Raw genomic sequence first — 16,716 nt, forward strand, 5'->3', positions numbered from 1 at the left:
TGGATAACTCTGAAGACTAATTAATAAAATAATGCTCCATATGCAGTGAAGTGTTATAAATAATTAAAGCTCAAATGTGCCCTAGCAAATATAAACTGGCCAATTTTTATATCTTTTGCATACATTATCCTGGCTTTTACGGTTCCTCATTACTTGCCTCACTAGACTGACGCGTTTTCAATTAGTGTGTATTATTCTGGTCCAGATATATTTTTAAAACTGACTTCCTTTGTTTTACTTGAGCAGTCACTAAAGTGATATTTATTACTTGTCTACTTCTGTGATTAACCTAGAGAGAGTTTTAAAGGAGCAAATCATAGTGGGGGATTTCTAAGGAGAACTGCAATAAAACCATGAGCTTATTTAATGCTCTTCATCCCACCCCAAATTGAAATGGAAATTAGGCCTTGATTATAACAACACTGTAGGTAATAACGTTTTGTTTGCATTTTTACTAATGAAATTGTTTGTCATTTGGTTTTCATCTTTCAACTTAAAAATCTCTCTAATTCCTTCCCTAGAGACCATAAGGACACCTTCAAAGCTTCCTGAGATTTTCTAGTAAAGATTTAGATGGAAGTAATCAATACATACATTATGAAAACAGGGGACAGAAAGCCAGTATTGCATGGATGCTGTTGACAAATGAGAAGTCTTGAGTAGAGTAATGGACTTGTTCATTTGTCAGTTCATATATTATGCACATTCAGTGTCCTCAGAAGTCACCACAAAGTGAGGGAGAGGTTGAGTAATTCAATAAAATTATCCTGAGATCACATTGTAGGTTATACAATTATTTAAGCAATTCTGTTATCAATACTAGCCTGCTTCCTTTGGGTGTGTTTTAGTATGTGTGTTAGCTCAATGAGTTCACTGCCTTGTCTTTTCACAGACATAGAAAATGTCTTTAGATGCCATTCATGGACATTAAGATTCAAGTCAGCTTTGTGTTACCAAATAAATGCATTGTTCCCTGTCACCTCTGAAAAACAACAACAAAAAGGGTTGTGATAGAGTGAATCATTCTAGCATTCATTGACCTGGCCTCTTGGGATTTCTAAACAAGTTTTGATCCCCTAGCGAAGTTCACTGTTAGTTATCTACTCTAAGATGTCTGCTTGACTAGGTTGGAGGAAATCAACATCTTTTTGATCTGTTCCTCATCACTAATGAACTAAAAGCTGCTTTTGTATAAGTTTGGTATTTTATGCAGTCATATTTAGGAATGCTGAATAGAAAAGATTTTCAATTATTTTTAGAACTACATTTCTAGCCATTTGAAGAAGTCTTCTGAAAACTAGCTTTATCATCAGAACTTGAGAACAGAGTCATCTAGGATTTGCTACTTTTGTTTAATGACTATAATAAGATAAACTATGAATAGTTTACACGTTGACTTCTCTACCACAGTCCTCTTTATAACCATGTCAAAATATTTTGATATCTTGACAAATACTCTTAAAATAAAATTCATGTAGTACTTTGCCTTTACCAAGAATTTTTACACACTTTCATTTAATCACAGATAAGCCTCTGATCTTTTTATGTGTTCTTCCATTTCCCTCAAAAAATTATTTTAGGAAAAACTCTACCATAACTCAGACTCCTAGCATTTATTGAGACTTTCAGTAATTATTTATTGAGCACCTACTCTGTGCCGGAAGCTGAAGGTACAATAGTGAACAAAATGAGACTCTGCCTCCACAGACATTCAAACTTTAATGAGGGAAACATATAGTAAGCCAATACACTAATATATAGAATGATGTCAGGGGAATTCCCTGGTGATCCAGTGATTAGGACTCAGCCCTATCACTGCTGGGGCTCAATCCCTGGTCAGGGAGCTAAGATCTTGCAAGCCACACAGTAGAGTCAAAAAAAAAGAATTAAAAATAAAATCATATCAGATCAGTTTTATGAATATAAAATAACAAAATAAGGCTAGAGAAAGACTGAGAGGTAGTGGCCTACCTAAAGAGACTATTAGTTGAGCTAAGGGTTCTCTGTGTGAGGGAGTCAAGCAAAGACCTTGAGTGAAGGATATTCTAGGCCAGAGGAGCAACAAGTGCAAATGTGAAGGTGTAAGAACCGGTTTGGTGTATCCAAGGAATAGCAGGATGGGCTAGTGGTAGGTTATAGAGAGAAGCAAAGACCAGATAATGAATGGCCTTTTCAGCCCTAATTGGGAGGTGGATTTTATTTTGTGTATATTGAGACATTACTGGAAGACTACAGGCAGGAATGATGTGATCTGATGAACGTGTTCAGAAATGGACTCTGGCCTCTGTGTGAGGAAATGATGGTAGGAGGAGCAAAACGGAAAGCAGGGAGAAAGGTTAGGAGGGTGTTGAAGTCATTTAGGAAGGAGATAATGATCGTTTGGACTAGAATGGAAATGATAGATATGATGAAAAATTATATGACCCAAGATACAGTTTGAAAGTTGAGCTGATAGAACTTAAGATAGATGGGATGTGGAATGTGAGAGATGTTAGAGTCAAGGATGACTCTGAAGTCTCTGGTTTGAACAAATGGGGAAATGATGATGCCATTTATGGAAATGGGAAAGACTTCAAAATGATCATGGATGAGGGGAGAGTGTGTATGTGAAGTTCCATTTCTGGATTATGTTGATAGACAGAAACAAATTGTGTGATTCAGAAATTAGTCACCACTCACACTTGACAGTCAAATTTTGGCTAAGCCTCTTGAGAAGGAATATTAATTAATTTTTCACAGGGTTTTCTGATAATCCATTTATCTGCACTATTGCTTCAGATTGAATGTCCAAAATTTAGGGTTTAGGCTCAACAACCTAATACCTAATTCTCTAAATGACCCTAGGAGCAGACTGAATTTTCAGCAGTGATTTTTCAAGGTCGACTGGGAGTTTAATAGCATTATCGTCTGTGGAAGTGACTTCCGCAGTGGTTGTTGGAAGCAGCTCAGCCTTAGGATTGAGAGTCAGACAGCTGTGCAAGATGCTACGTGGGCACTAAACTATCCCTCCACAGTATCAGAGATCTGCAAGCAGGCTGGAGTCTCGACTAGCCCCTGCCCTTAATCTCAGAGAAGACAACTTTGTGCTTAAAAGACTTCCAAAAAGTAAATCTCAACAGGAGCTGGTTAAACACTTTGCCCCCGCAAGATGCTCAAAAAATATTTTTTTCATCAACTAAAATTAGATATTTAAAAAAATTATTTCAGACTTAGAATGTGTCCATTTACTTTTCAAACTGACTTAAATGTCACTTATAAATTGGTATTTTTGTTCAGGTTGTTAACTATCTGAAATAATGCTTAAATTTACCAGAGACAATGGCTACATGTATCTGATACTATAATCCCTTAGGTTCACTTTTCTGCAGAAGTAGAGTGAAAATAAGATAAACTTTTTTATCCAGTTTAAAGGTTATATGTAGTCAAACTCAGAAGCAGACAGAGAGGTGATTGCCAGGGCCTGGGGAGAGAGGAAAATGTGGAGTTCTTCATCAAGTAGAAGCTTTCAGGTATGCAAAATGAGTAAGTTGGAGAAATCTACTGTGCACCCTAATGCCTATAGGTAACACTCCTGAATCATGCACTTAAAACTTTGTGAAGGGGTATCTCTTGTTACATGTTTCTACCACAATAAAAATATAAGATGACTATGAGCTTTCCTTGATAGCGCATGTGTCCCATTTTCATAACTTCTCTAATACCAAGTATGATGAATGAATATTAAGTGAATCCTTTGTCTTTCTGGGGGTTTGGGCTCTGTTGCCACTTCTGGCAAATTTCCTTCCAAAAATCCCTATGAATTTGTCTTAGATTCTTAGAAGCAGGATCTCTGCTACTTCAGTGAACCACATTTGGATCTTGCCTTCTTCCATGATCTTCATTTCAGATTAATTGGACAATGATTGTCCCTAAATCAGTGTTTAATAGTTACAATATCTGTAATGTGCTCAAGACTCAATAAATTGGGTGGCTCTTAAAAATGAGGAAGGTCATTATGGTAACAGAATGTATCCAGCAATGTTCTTATCAGGAGTAAAACCAACGTAGGAGGCATACGGATAGGTAAAAATAATGTGGAAACAAACAACATGATATGACAAAACTAAAATACTAATCAATCTGTGAGTATGACAGTGTTGTACCTGCTCTGTGCCCATTCAGTGACCATTTGTTGAAGAAGCAGCAAGCACCGTTGGATCACTTAAAACTTTTTGAGTCTATTGGTCCTCTCATCTAGCCAATGCAGGCCAGAGGAAAAGCCCCGACCAGCCATTCAAATAATGGAACTTCCAAATGGGTGGGCATCAGTATCTCCTTTAGAGAAGAAATCACCTGAATTAACAAGGCAGGGCTAATAGGGCCTCCTTTTAAGGAAAATCCACCTAGTAACTCACAGATGACTCTCAACTTTGGAGCTGGAACTTAAGAGTGGACCCAGAAAAGGATCTCTCAGTTTTTCCCAATTGACAGCATTATTTTTTTTTCTCTCCTAATTCACAAAATGAGCCTTTCACCCTCACATCGTCTGCATCTAAATCCAACTGGCCTCCATATAACACACTTGGTTTTTCTACCTGGGTGTTCTGTTATTTATTCAACTGTATTTATTGAGTATCTATTAAGTGCCAAGCTGTGTCTCTAATCTTAATATCAGGAACGGTGCCTCAGGGAGACTGTCTCAAAGTGCCACCACGTAACAGGCCTGGGGCCAATGAATGATCTATACATGTTGATTATGGAATATTAGAAATAGATGTTAGAACTTAGGTAAGATACTTAGCAAACCTCTACATGTTACAAATGAGGATGGGAAGGCTCAGGGAGATTTTATGACCTGTTTGAGATCATGCAACCAAGTTTGGGCCCAGCCCAGACTTCAACTTACATTCTGCTACCCAGGACAGTGCACTTGGCACCACTTTAGTCTGCTTCTCAGGATGGTTCTGTAAAGTTTTGCTAACAAATGTGGAAATAACATATAGTCGTTCCTTCAGATCGCCAGTCCAAATGACACGAATACAGATGACACTTCAGTGGGAATGTAGATAAAATTCAGCTCCGGGGAAACTGTACAACATACCTGGTTGCAAGAGATTTGTTTTGAAATGCAAGAGCTTTTACTTACATCCTTAGTAATAGGCCCCCTGGCTTTATAGGTGACAGCAACATAGCTTTTCTCTCTGTAATGTCTGTACCTGTGCCCACATTCTCGTCCTGTATCTCTCTTCTCTGATTTCTATTAGGCAAATCAGTATCTCACCCTTCACCGCCCCCCACCCCCACATGGTTCTAAGCTACTCCTATTTATGTATTATTAAGTTGTTTGGTCATATTCACCCTAATTTGTTCCCCACAAATAGGACAGAAGGAAAAAAAAGTGATCAATGACTTGGTTCTTTTCTCTTACTTCCAGGTTTTTTATTTCTGCTTTGCTTCACAGTCATTAGGATTTTCTACCTTTGTGACTTCTAAATATTCTGTAATTCAAGGAACTTTTATTTTTTTGTTCTGACTTTAAGCCTGGCTTAAGATGGATAATCAACAACTTGGTTCTTCTCTATTACTTTCAGGTTTTTTTAACTTTTTCATTTGCCTCACTGTAATTAGGATTTCCCACTTCTGTGTCTTCCACACTTTTTGTAATTTAGGAAACTGGTTTTCTTGTTATTAGTCACTTTCAGACTGGCTTAAGAATTTCAAAATTTGGATCCTAAGTGACTAATGAACAGATAGCCTTAGGTAAAAGCCTAACTTATCTGTACTTTGCTTCACAATGGTAAAACATTAATTTAATAAAAATATGCTTTTATACAAACATACTTACTCAACCAAACTGTTGACTCCTTAAGGACAAAGATCAGGTCCCTATTTCTGCCCTACCTTATATGTAATAGATTCAAAATAAATATTTGTGAATGAATCAATCAGCGAGCAGTCAAGTCACCCAGTTGGTTAGTATTTGTGAGGTATAAATACTATCCATCAGATGATTTAACCTTTGCAATAAAATGGATGTACCTTGGGATTTGCTGCTACTGTAATTTTGTAGCACAATTCCTGTAAGTTTATTTTCTGAACTTCAAGAAGCTAAAGGAAAAATATCAATTTAGTAGGCCTTTTTCTCATTTGTGAGACAGAAGATTATTTTCTTTTCACAAAGTTACTCGAAGTGTTTTATAGTTGCTTCTAATTCTTCCACATCACTATTTCAGACCCTTGGGCCTGGCTCTCTCAAAAAGAGAAGAAAGGAGGTATGGGGGAAATGGTGGGTTTTAAAGAAAATAGTTTCATCTGTTCAAAAGATTCAGGAGGTAAATACCGTATCAGTTGAATATTGACATCTAAATAATGTAAAGATACATTTTGTGTGTGTAAGAAAGAAGCACTTTATGTCTGCTAGCCTTTTCATATCAGCAAATGAATGACCCAATTTACCTGATTTAAAATATTGACTATAATCCATAAGACAAAATCAGTATTGTATATAAGTATGTATTTTCCCCAGTGTCATTCAAATCTACTTTATTTTTTTGTGAAACAAGAAGCTATTGAAGAGTTAAGGCTCTTGGTATTAAATGTTGTTGTTGTTGTTTTAAAATGGCTCCATTTTCCTTACTTTTCAAATGAAGTTAACTGTTATAACATGCAGTCTGGGGTAAATTGATCAGATATTGAAAAATCTATTTTTCATCATTTTAATGCAACATCTTCATGAGGATTTTTGTTGTTGTTGTTGTTGTCTTGTTATTATTTTTCTACCTAAGCTTGTCTCTTTTAAACTCCATGCTATAAGAATCAATGATGTCCATTGCCTAGAACAGTGTCTGGTACATAGTAGGTGCTCAAAATGTGTTACATGAATAAATGGAAGAGCACCTTTCATATAACCATGTTTAACATGACATTGCTCTTTATAGTTTTTTTTCCTCTCCCTTTTTTTCTGGAGTTTTTATAGTTTTATGTTTGTATTGAGTCTAAATCTTCTTAAATTTTCAAGTTTCAGTCACTTAACTGTTCTATCTTCCATCTACTTTCTTTTCTTAATTTCTGGCACCAATGTGAAAATAATGGTGCTTATGTGTTTGTAATGACAGAACTTCCTTTGTCGTTTCTTTAGATTTATTTTAATCCTTAGTGACTCATATTTAGAAATAAACTGTGCAGCTGTGGTGGAGCTAAGCTGTTGGCAACAACTCGAGGGGCAAACAAGTGGTCTCTCACAATGGATGGGTGGTCCTCAGCCTTGAATTATTTGCTGTTCAGTTTTTTAATTTTATTCTTGGAGTATAAGTGCTTTACAATGCAGTGTTAGTTTCTGCTGTACAATGAAGTGAATCAGTTATATGTATACACATATCCCTTTCCTCTTGAGCTTCCCTCCCACCCTGCCCTCCAATCCCACTCTTCTAGATCATCACAGGGCTGCTCAGTTTTTAACAATGGAATCGCATCATGTCTTGAGCTTTTTCAGTTTAGTGGGACCATTAAAATCTGTTTCCTTATTTGACAGACCCTGCCCCAACAATTATCTCCACTTTGCCCTGAAGTCTTTAATATATCCCTCTCTACTGTGGTGACCAACTGTCCTGATTTGCCTGATGCTATCCTGGTTTCAGCATCAAAGGTTCCTGGTCCTTAGTACCTGGCAAATCAGGATGGTTGATTATCCAACTTTCCGTCTGTGTTCAAACCATTCCTATCCTAAAAAGAATGTATCTCTCTCTACTTTGTGATCATCTCTGTCCTGTCATCTTCTCCCTCTCAGAAAAATAAGATACTAGGCAAATAGTTGTCATTTGAAATACCTTCTCTTTCTTCTCTTACTTGCTCCTCAGCTGAGCTATTTCCAAAGCTACTGCCTCCACTGAGATTGTTCTCACCAAGTCTCATGAACAGTTTTCGGGCTGATCTCGCTTTACTTCTTTGTCATGATTGGACACTCTCGGTTACTTTATTCCTCTCAAACTCTTCACTCTGTCTTGAACAGCTTTACGGTCCTTATTTCCCCCAATCTTTATGCCTATCCAATCCTTTTCAGCTTTTCATAGGATCCAATTTCTCTGTCTGCTCATTAAATTTTTATGTATGTTCTCCAGAATTTTCTTTTCAGTTCACTCCACTGAGCAATCTCATCTACTGACGTAATTTTAATCCTTGCCTATAAGCATAATCGTAGACCCTTAGTGTATATTAGCTTAGTGAGAGAATGACTTCTATACCTCATTTCTTCTCCCTAAATGTGGCATTCGAAACCTGTTTCCTGCTGGAATGAATGTTATATCTCCAAGCTGAGGGTATCACATCCCCTTACTCTGTTGCCCAACAGACCCCCCTCATAGGAGTGTTGGAGTTTTCATATTCGTCTTTGTTAATTTTTATCCTGAATGTGCACATAAGGTGTTCTAGACCAGAGGCCAATTTCCTTTAATTAACTTCCAGTAAGTATCACCACTACCTTCTACCCTTTGTTCAAGCCTTACCCCTAAGGAGACATGGTGAGATCTGATGAAAATTTTCCTGTGTGAGTGACTGGTAGGTATTCCATAGGCAAGAAGCCAGGAAAAGATGATGGCAGATGGAATAAGGATGGCAGTCGTCCCATCCTCCCTCTGAAATGGTCTCTTCTCTGGGAGCCAGGTAGCCCCATGCATCTCAGATTCTACAACCTAGAAATGTCTCCAGTCTGGGCTTTATATTTTTGAAATGTAAATGCCCGCAGAGATAGCCATTCCAGTCTTTCTGACACCTTGCAGCTTAACCTAGAGAACTACTCTGGCCTATAACCAGTTGGCCCTCTTGGATCAGTAAAATTAATCAGACAAATGATTACAGATCTAATTCTCATGGTATGGGAAAGTGTTCAAGTGGCTAGAACTTTTTATAGGTGTACTGAGAAATCCAGGAGAGTTTATTTCCTCATGTTTAGTTTAATTGCACCCAGCATTCCCTCCTCTACCCAACCTAGAAACTCGGAGTTCACCCTTGCTTTCTCCTCTTCTTCAGCATCTATTTGGTCACCAAATTCCCACATCTCTACTCTCTTAAACATTTCCCTACTCTGTTTTTTTTCTTCCTGATACCATTGCCCTGGATCAGATCCTCGTAACCTTTCAGTGAATTCTTTCAATTGCCTCCTGTTTTCTCTGACTCCATTTCTGTCCTTCTCAAATATGTACTCTGCACTAATGTCAGAGAAATGGATTTGAAACGCACAGGTGCCCCTGCCACTTCCTGCTTAAATCCCTTCAAAGGCTCCTGATTACCTACAAGACAACACCTAGACTTTGTATATGGTCAGAGGTTAAGGTTCAAACCCTGACTTAAAGGTCTAATTAGTTTGGGATGAGAACAGTACCCTGGTTCATCTGTGGACATGTCTTCTTCTTGTACTTTATCTTCTACAAATACTCACCTACTTAAGAGAACTGCGCTTGGCGCATTGAATTACCCTCTGTCTTCCTACATGCATTTTTGTCTTCTTTCTTCTTCCTCCAACCTACTTTTCCCTTGCTGACTCATGTTCCTGCTTTAGAATTCTTCGTGATTACTATCTTCTCCAGGAGGTCTTTCCCAATTTCCTTTCCCATATTGTGCAAGCCGATAGCACTTTCCACATTGTGTTGAAATTATTTATGTGATCAAATCTTCCACCATTTACTGTAAGTTCCCACCTAGGAAGGGCTGTTTTGCATTCAACTCTGCATTTCTAGTGTCTAGTATAACCACTGATACATAGAAGTTCAATAAAGGGAGATATTATTTTTATCATTGGTAATGTCAGTATCACCTTCCTATTGTCAAGTCCAAGTGGAGAGACAAAGTAAAGTAATAATTTTCTTGAATCTGGAAAAATTAGATAATTGATAAAAATGCAGGAATACAAGAACTATATACACATATGCACACAAACAATGTGCACACACACAAACTGATTACAAATGAAATATTAGAGGGAAAATTTACTTGTAAGCAGAACAAATAACCCACCCATTCTGTATGATTTCAAGGGTGCAAGAATATCCAACTCTACAGAAGTTGCATCCCTATCTACAGGCTGAATCCTACTATTCCACTTATAAAATTTCATTACTTTGGCTCAAAAACCTTGCCTCTCTCTGATAAATTGTAAATAACATTGAAAGATGGATCCTTTTGCAAAGTGTCAGACTCAGGATTTCTTTAAATGACAAACACCATTAGGCTTTTCTTTATAAATGTGTCACACAGTGTACTTATAGAGTACTCTTATAATATGATACACTTGAAATTTAAAGAAGATACTGGTAAGTTTTCTCTCAGAAACAAAACAAGGTTTAAATTCAATAGGCAACCTTTATAAAAATAAGGTAGAATTAAAACAAGATACAAATAATTAAGTCCTAGATCAGAATGACTATTATTACTGTTGTTTTGACACTGATCTTTCAGCATTTACGTGATATTTAATATTTTCATTAACGACTTCCCTTCTGAGATTGCAGAATATGGGTCAATAGCTATCTTCAATGGTTTCAGGGTATCTGAATTTATCCTAGCCTCACAAGATGTCTCACAACCCTTAGCACTTGGTTAGGTATGAATTTTAGTGTTTTCGTTGTTTCTAGTGTATTCGTTATCTCCCTTCTTTTGGTTCAGAAACTTCTTGAAGGCAGAAAATATGCATTTTTATTGTCTTTTAATCCCCTGTATCAAAGAAGATTGGACTTCCCTGGTGGCTTAGATGGCAAAGCGTCTGCCTACAATGCGGGAGACTTGGGTTCGATCCCTGGGCCAGGAAGATCCCCTGGAGAAGGAAATGGCAACCCACTCCAATATTCTTGCCTGGAGAATCCCATGGACGGAGGAGCCTGGTGGGCTACAGTCCATGGGGTCGCAAAGAGTTGGACATGAGTGAGCGACTTCACTTTCTTTCACTTTCATCAAAGAAGATTAGGTTAGAGACTTAATTTGATAACTGATTTAGATGACCTCAAGACGTCTGTTCTAGGCTCACTCTTTTAGAGAAACTTATTCCCACAAATCTACCTCCAGTGTACCTCAAACCATTTCTCCCATGTTCAAAGAAATCACAACAGAAAATGTAATGGGTGTTTTTCAAAAGTGTTGAGGTTTCACTTAGTCTACTATTAATACATCTTTATGTTCATTGTCAGACATTTTGACAGAATTAGCTGATGTTTATGAATTAGGGTTGGTCGTATACTTCTGTACAACCTAGGTTTTTCCAAGTGGCCTTTTAGGTTTCCCATTATAATCTGGATATCTATTCTTTTGGGTATGCGTAAGTTTCATTAGCCCTGCTAGAGTTTTGCAATATATGTCTTAGAACTTTAGCTCCAGATTTCAAGCTTGGCAGTCAAGTTACTTAAATAAATCACTCATATCTTAAAGGATGTTAATGTATCTTGAAAGCTCTGCTATGCTCTCCATAATACAAACACGGTGTTTTCCTGCTTAACAGAAAGATCCGTCGAGCCTTCATTATCATTTTATGGCTATCAGTTTATAAATAAAGGAGATAGAAATTGACCTGGGAATTTCATAACCAAGTTCTGAGCACCCAGGATTAATTTGGAGAAGAATGCCACAAGCCAAATCAGCATTTCTTTTCATCTCACTTCACAGGCCTTCAAGAGGGAATTGAAAACAAAAGAACCTGTAATCATGAGTACTCTTGAGACTGTACGAATATTTCTGACAGAGCAGCCTTTGGAAGGACTAGAGAAACTCTACCAGGAGCCCAGAGGTAATTGAATGTGGAACTGTAATAACATATTGATAGAAGGATCAGTGGTGACAGAGCAACCCATCCATTCTGGCTGCCAAGGTCTGGATAGGTCTCATATTTTCTGGGTTAAATAGAATCGATTGAAATTAAACCTTGATGTTGAAAAAGAAAAGGGCCTCGTAAAGCACTGTGCATAAATCTGTTTGCATATTCATAAATAAACATTAAAAGAGATTAGCGATCACTTATTGAAACATTTAGTAAACAACAAACAAAAGAGATTATCTGTGAGGAAGTTTATTGTCACAAAGACTATAAGCTAATTTTCAATTTAAGAGCCTTCTTTCCTGCAGTAAATCGAGCTTGTGGTGTGCATCCTAACATCTTGCTACTCAGTAGCTTAAATGAATCTTGGATTATCTGATTGATATAAAGTAGAACAGATTCACTCAGGATGACATGACTTCAGATGTGCTAAACTCCAAAGTAGAAAAAAGCCATTAATCGGAAGGTTGCCCTCTTGTGAAACTGTTCTCTTTCTTTTTGCCAGTATGACCTTTTCAGCAAGGTTATTTTTTTCAAAAAACACAAAAATGAATGTGGCCTAAAACCTTGTCATATTACCAATTTAGAGCTGCCGCCTGAGGAGAAAGCCCAGAATGTCACACGACTCCTACGAAAGCAGGCTGAGGAGGTCAACACAGAGTGGGAAAAATTGAACCTGCACTCGGCTGACTGGCAGAGAAAAATAGACGAGGCCCTCGAAAGACTCCAAGAACTGCAGGAGGCCACGGATGAGTTGGACCTCAAACTGCGCCAAGCTGAGGTGATCAAGGGATCATGGCAGCCCGTGGGCGATCTGCTCATTGACTCCCTCCAGGATCACCTCGAGAAAGTCAAGGTACGGTCTACTGTTTAGCCTCAGCACCCTTTGAGAGATTCAAAGGAGGTTCTGATCTGAACTCTGGTGCAATACTTTCTTCTTGCAAAGTTAAAAATGGGGCCCTTAAGTATTTGAATGCTTTCACAAATACAAAGTCTTCTGACGCATGGTTGGGGCGGGGTGTGGCCCGGAGAATTCAAACGAACTTTTTGGCCAACCCAATATTTTCTCAACTAGAAGATAATGATCTAATCATCTGTCTGTCTTCAGTAATAGAAAATGAAATATTAAGTAACAGGGCAAAAAAAAAATCATTTTGATTTTGCTATGAGGAAATTCATTTAAGTGTACTAAAGTGGTCTGAATTACGCATGGGTGTCTGAGTGTGTGTGTGTGTGTATGTGTGTAGTTTTGGTTCTTAGTATCAGAGAAGGGAAAATACAATATTTTTTTTACATATTGCATAATTTATTTCTATGACATTATGTGTAACTTGAAAGTATAGGGAAAGAAACATGTGAGTAGTTGCCATGAATTTTGGATGTAGATCAGGGCTGATTACAAAGGAATACACAAGATAATATGTTTTATTATTATTTTCTCAAACATAAAAATGAGATGTGTTTAACTTTTATGCTTACTGACCTCTTATCAGGAAAAATACAATATTTAGTCAGTAGCCAGGAGTCTAGGTTTTGGACTTTTTGCTAACTGAATTATTATGACTTGAGTGAGTTATGGTACTGTGAACTGAGACCATTAAGTCTGCCCTTTCATTAAAAGGCATTGTATAGAATACAATTTTTGCATTGTATTAGTCCTCTGCAGGGATTAGGAAATATCACTCTATATTTGGAATAGTGTCCATGAGACCAAAGTTACATTCCCATATGGCACAAAGATGATAAATACATTTATAAAGAAAGAATATACATATTTAGGAGTATCATTTTGAAAAGTAGCAACTTGAAACAAATTTTTTCTGTTTATCTAGTGTCAAAAACAACACATCCCGCCAGGTTGAAATGCAAAAGAAGTGAAATCCTCACCTGATTTTGGCACATTGGCAGCCCCCTCATTCTGGAAGGTCTCTTCTCCCTTGGCTTTCATGGCACTGTTTCCTCCACATCCTTCTTCTTCCTTTATTTTCCTCAATTCTGAAACTCTCCCCACCCTTCAGGTGTTAATATGCCCAAATTTCTAATCTGAGTTCAGTTCCCTTTTTATTCTATAAAAACCTTAGCTCATGTGCTAAGTCACTTCAGTCATATCTGACTCTTTGTAACCCTATGGACTGTACCTGCCAGGCTTCTCTGCCCATGGGACTCTCCAGACAAGAATACTGGAGTGGGTTGCCATTTCCTCCTCCAGGTCAGTTCTCTTCTTTTTGGATAAATGCTCCCAGTTTGAAATGGAGTAGATGGTGACAGATCTGAATTTCTAGTCTGAATCTCTTTTCTGATCTGCTAACCCGTATGCCATTAGAATCCAAATGCAACCATTCTGAAAGCAAATCCATTTGTTCTCCTGTTGGCCCATTCCCCTATAAGTATCCCTTTTGACCTGGCTTTTCTTCTGTTTCCTATTTCAGTTAGTGGATCATAAGCCAACAAGTTGTTCAGGCTAGAAACTTAAGGTCTATCCTGGAATCCTTCTATGTTTTCATTGACTTCACTGATTGCTCATTTTGCCTCAGAATATCTCCTTTATGTTTTCTCTCCTCTTTTTACCCAGTGTCCCCTTCTAGTCCCGGCATCTGTTAATTCAGATTGCTACATCCTTAAACCCCATTCCCCATCAGTGTCCATGGCATATCACAGACACTACAGTTTAAATATTTGCTTAGTGAGTGAATGAATGCAGTTTCTTTGCTGATATTTCTGTTAACCATTCTCTTCCAATTCTAATCCAAACACTCTCCAGGAGACTGCCTGCCTGATGAAGAAGTCCAGCAAATGTCGAAGGCAGGTGACCCTGTTTCTTCCTAGCCCTAGCATAGAAACGTGACTGTTGCTTCTATCCTCTCTAGGCCATTCAGGACACTCTGACCATATTCCCCTTTTCCCATCTCTTTTCATAACTCTCTACCTTTGCCAATGCTGTCCGCTCTGCCTGGTCAGCCCAACTTATCCGCATGGTGAACTTTCACTTGATGCAATTCCAATGGCTCCAAGCCTTAGAGCTTCCCCCATCTTTCACCCCCACCTCCCATCAAGCAGAAGAAACTGCTCTTTTTTTTTTTTTTTTGAAACTGCTCTTAATTCAGTGCTTCTATAGATCACCACACATGCTTAAATTATTGCACTTAAACTTCACATACATTGTGGCCTTTTTGTTCTACCATAGAAAGTAAGGGTCCTCAGAAAAAGGATCCTGCTGTACATCTGTGAATTCACAGTTCCTAGTACACTGCCAGGAGCATATAAGAAATCTAATGTAGCTTCTTTTATTCCTTCACTCAACAGCTGTTTATGAGCTACTGTAAAATGCACTGTATGTGTCGTTATAAATGGAACAGGCTTGGTCTTTGTCCTTACGAAGCCTACAGTCTAATGTGGAATTGAAAAGCTCTTTATTAAAATAGTAGGTGAAGATATCAAGGGAGATTAAAAATTTGACTTTATAACTCCCAAAATATCTTCCCCAACATTCTATGACCCCAGGTCTAACTTTTAAAGCAATGGTTAACAATGCTGTGTACATAAAAATTAAAATAATGTTTTGAAATATATTACCTATTCAGCATTAAAAATACTCTTTTTAATCCCAGAATATAAGAACTAAATTCTTAAAAATTTCCCCCAAATGGCAAATTAACTTAAAAGAATGTCCCAAAGGAGGTAAATTAGTTCATAAATCAAGTGGCTAACTATATAGGCTTTTGAGCAGACTTAAAGGATTCATTTTGAGTCATATGGGTCACACAGGAGCATTAGTAAGATAATGAATATAGATGGAGAATGGATACAGCATGACTTAATAACAAAAACTAACTAAAAATAGAACAGCTCATATATCAACTGGCCCTGATCCAACTCTGTTTGCGGTTTTCTTTTCAATTCCCCTCCCTCATCTGTTCTTGATCTTAAGACTAACTTCATTTCCCATACCCTGATTGGTAAGCCTCCTCACTCCCATCCCAGTCATAACAAAACATGTATACACTGAATGCTTCTTTAAAAAGAGCTTGTATGTAACAACACTTCTTTCTCAGACACCGATACACTAAAGTTACAGTACCTGGTCATCATATGTATTTACTGGTCATAACAGATGGGATTATCTTGGTTTCTAAACCAGTATTCCATAAATATTTTATGCCTATCTTAAAATTATAGATGATATTAATTTATGTATATTTATTTCCCTTCAGAAGTTCCTCTTCATTTCACAGTGGAAATAAACACCAGCTTTTTTCTGTTGCATCTCAACAATACCAGATTTGAGACTTTGGTGGTGGTAGTTTATCAGGAGTGAATTTTATTAACTAAAACTTAGTTTGAAAAGCAGCAGAAGAGTACTTAAGACCACTCTTCCTATTTTTCTACTCAGCAATTTGAGCCCTTAAATTTAAGCCCTTAGAGGCTCCTTGCTGTAGGGAATGCAGAGTGGATAGCTAGGCTGGTAGCCAGAACATTTTATGGATCCATCTCAGTTTGTTTTCATCACCCTTACTGACTCTCTCATAATATCCGCCTCCATTCAGTTCTCATTTGTTAAAGAAGTTGTTATTCAAGTCACTATGGAATGTGTGTTTCTGTGGGATTTAGCATTACATCATTTCATTAGCAAATGTGACTTTAGAATTTGGAGAATGGATAAAACAACTAAGGCTTGGAACCCTATGGACATGGCATTATTACTAGTCATCATCTTTAGGACAGTGTATATACAATAAGAGAAAGGAACATAATGTTAATATTGACTATTTAGCTCACTAAGAGAATCTCAGCCTTCCAAATATAGCTGCCATAGAAATAACCACTAGAATAAAATTTAAATTTTAAATGCCTCTTTATTTTTAAAATTCATGATTCATTCTACTTATCAAATATTTTGAGGACAGAATCATGATTTCTCATTTTACTGGAAATAACACCAATGC

General features: G+C 37.4%; 1 protein-coding gene across 10 annotated transcripts in view; it reads left to right on the top strand.

The window, feature by feature from the left end:
- DMD (dystrophin) overlaps positions 1-16,716 on the top strand; it is a 2,532,480-nt gene that overhangs the window by 2,148,772 nt on the left and 366,992 nt on the right. For all 10 annotated transcript variants that reach the window (XM_043457704.1, XM_043457699.1, XM_043457698.1 and 7 more), the window contains 2 exons: positions 11,626-11,746; positions 12,361-12,629. In XM_043457704.1, the coding sequence (XP_043313639.1) occupies positions 11,626-11,746; positions 12,361-12,629 (390 nt within the window). The remainder of the gene's footprint in view (positions 1-11,625; positions 11,747-12,360; positions 12,630-16,716) is intronic.

The sequence above is a fragment of the Cervus canadensis genome, chromosome X (genome assembly GCF_019320065.1).
Source record: "Cervus canadensis isolate Bull #8, Minnesota chromosome X, ASM1932006v1, whole genome shotgun sequence".
Lineage (NCBI taxonomy): Eukaryota > Metazoa > Chordata > Mammalia > Artiodactyla > Cervidae > Cervus > Cervus canadensis.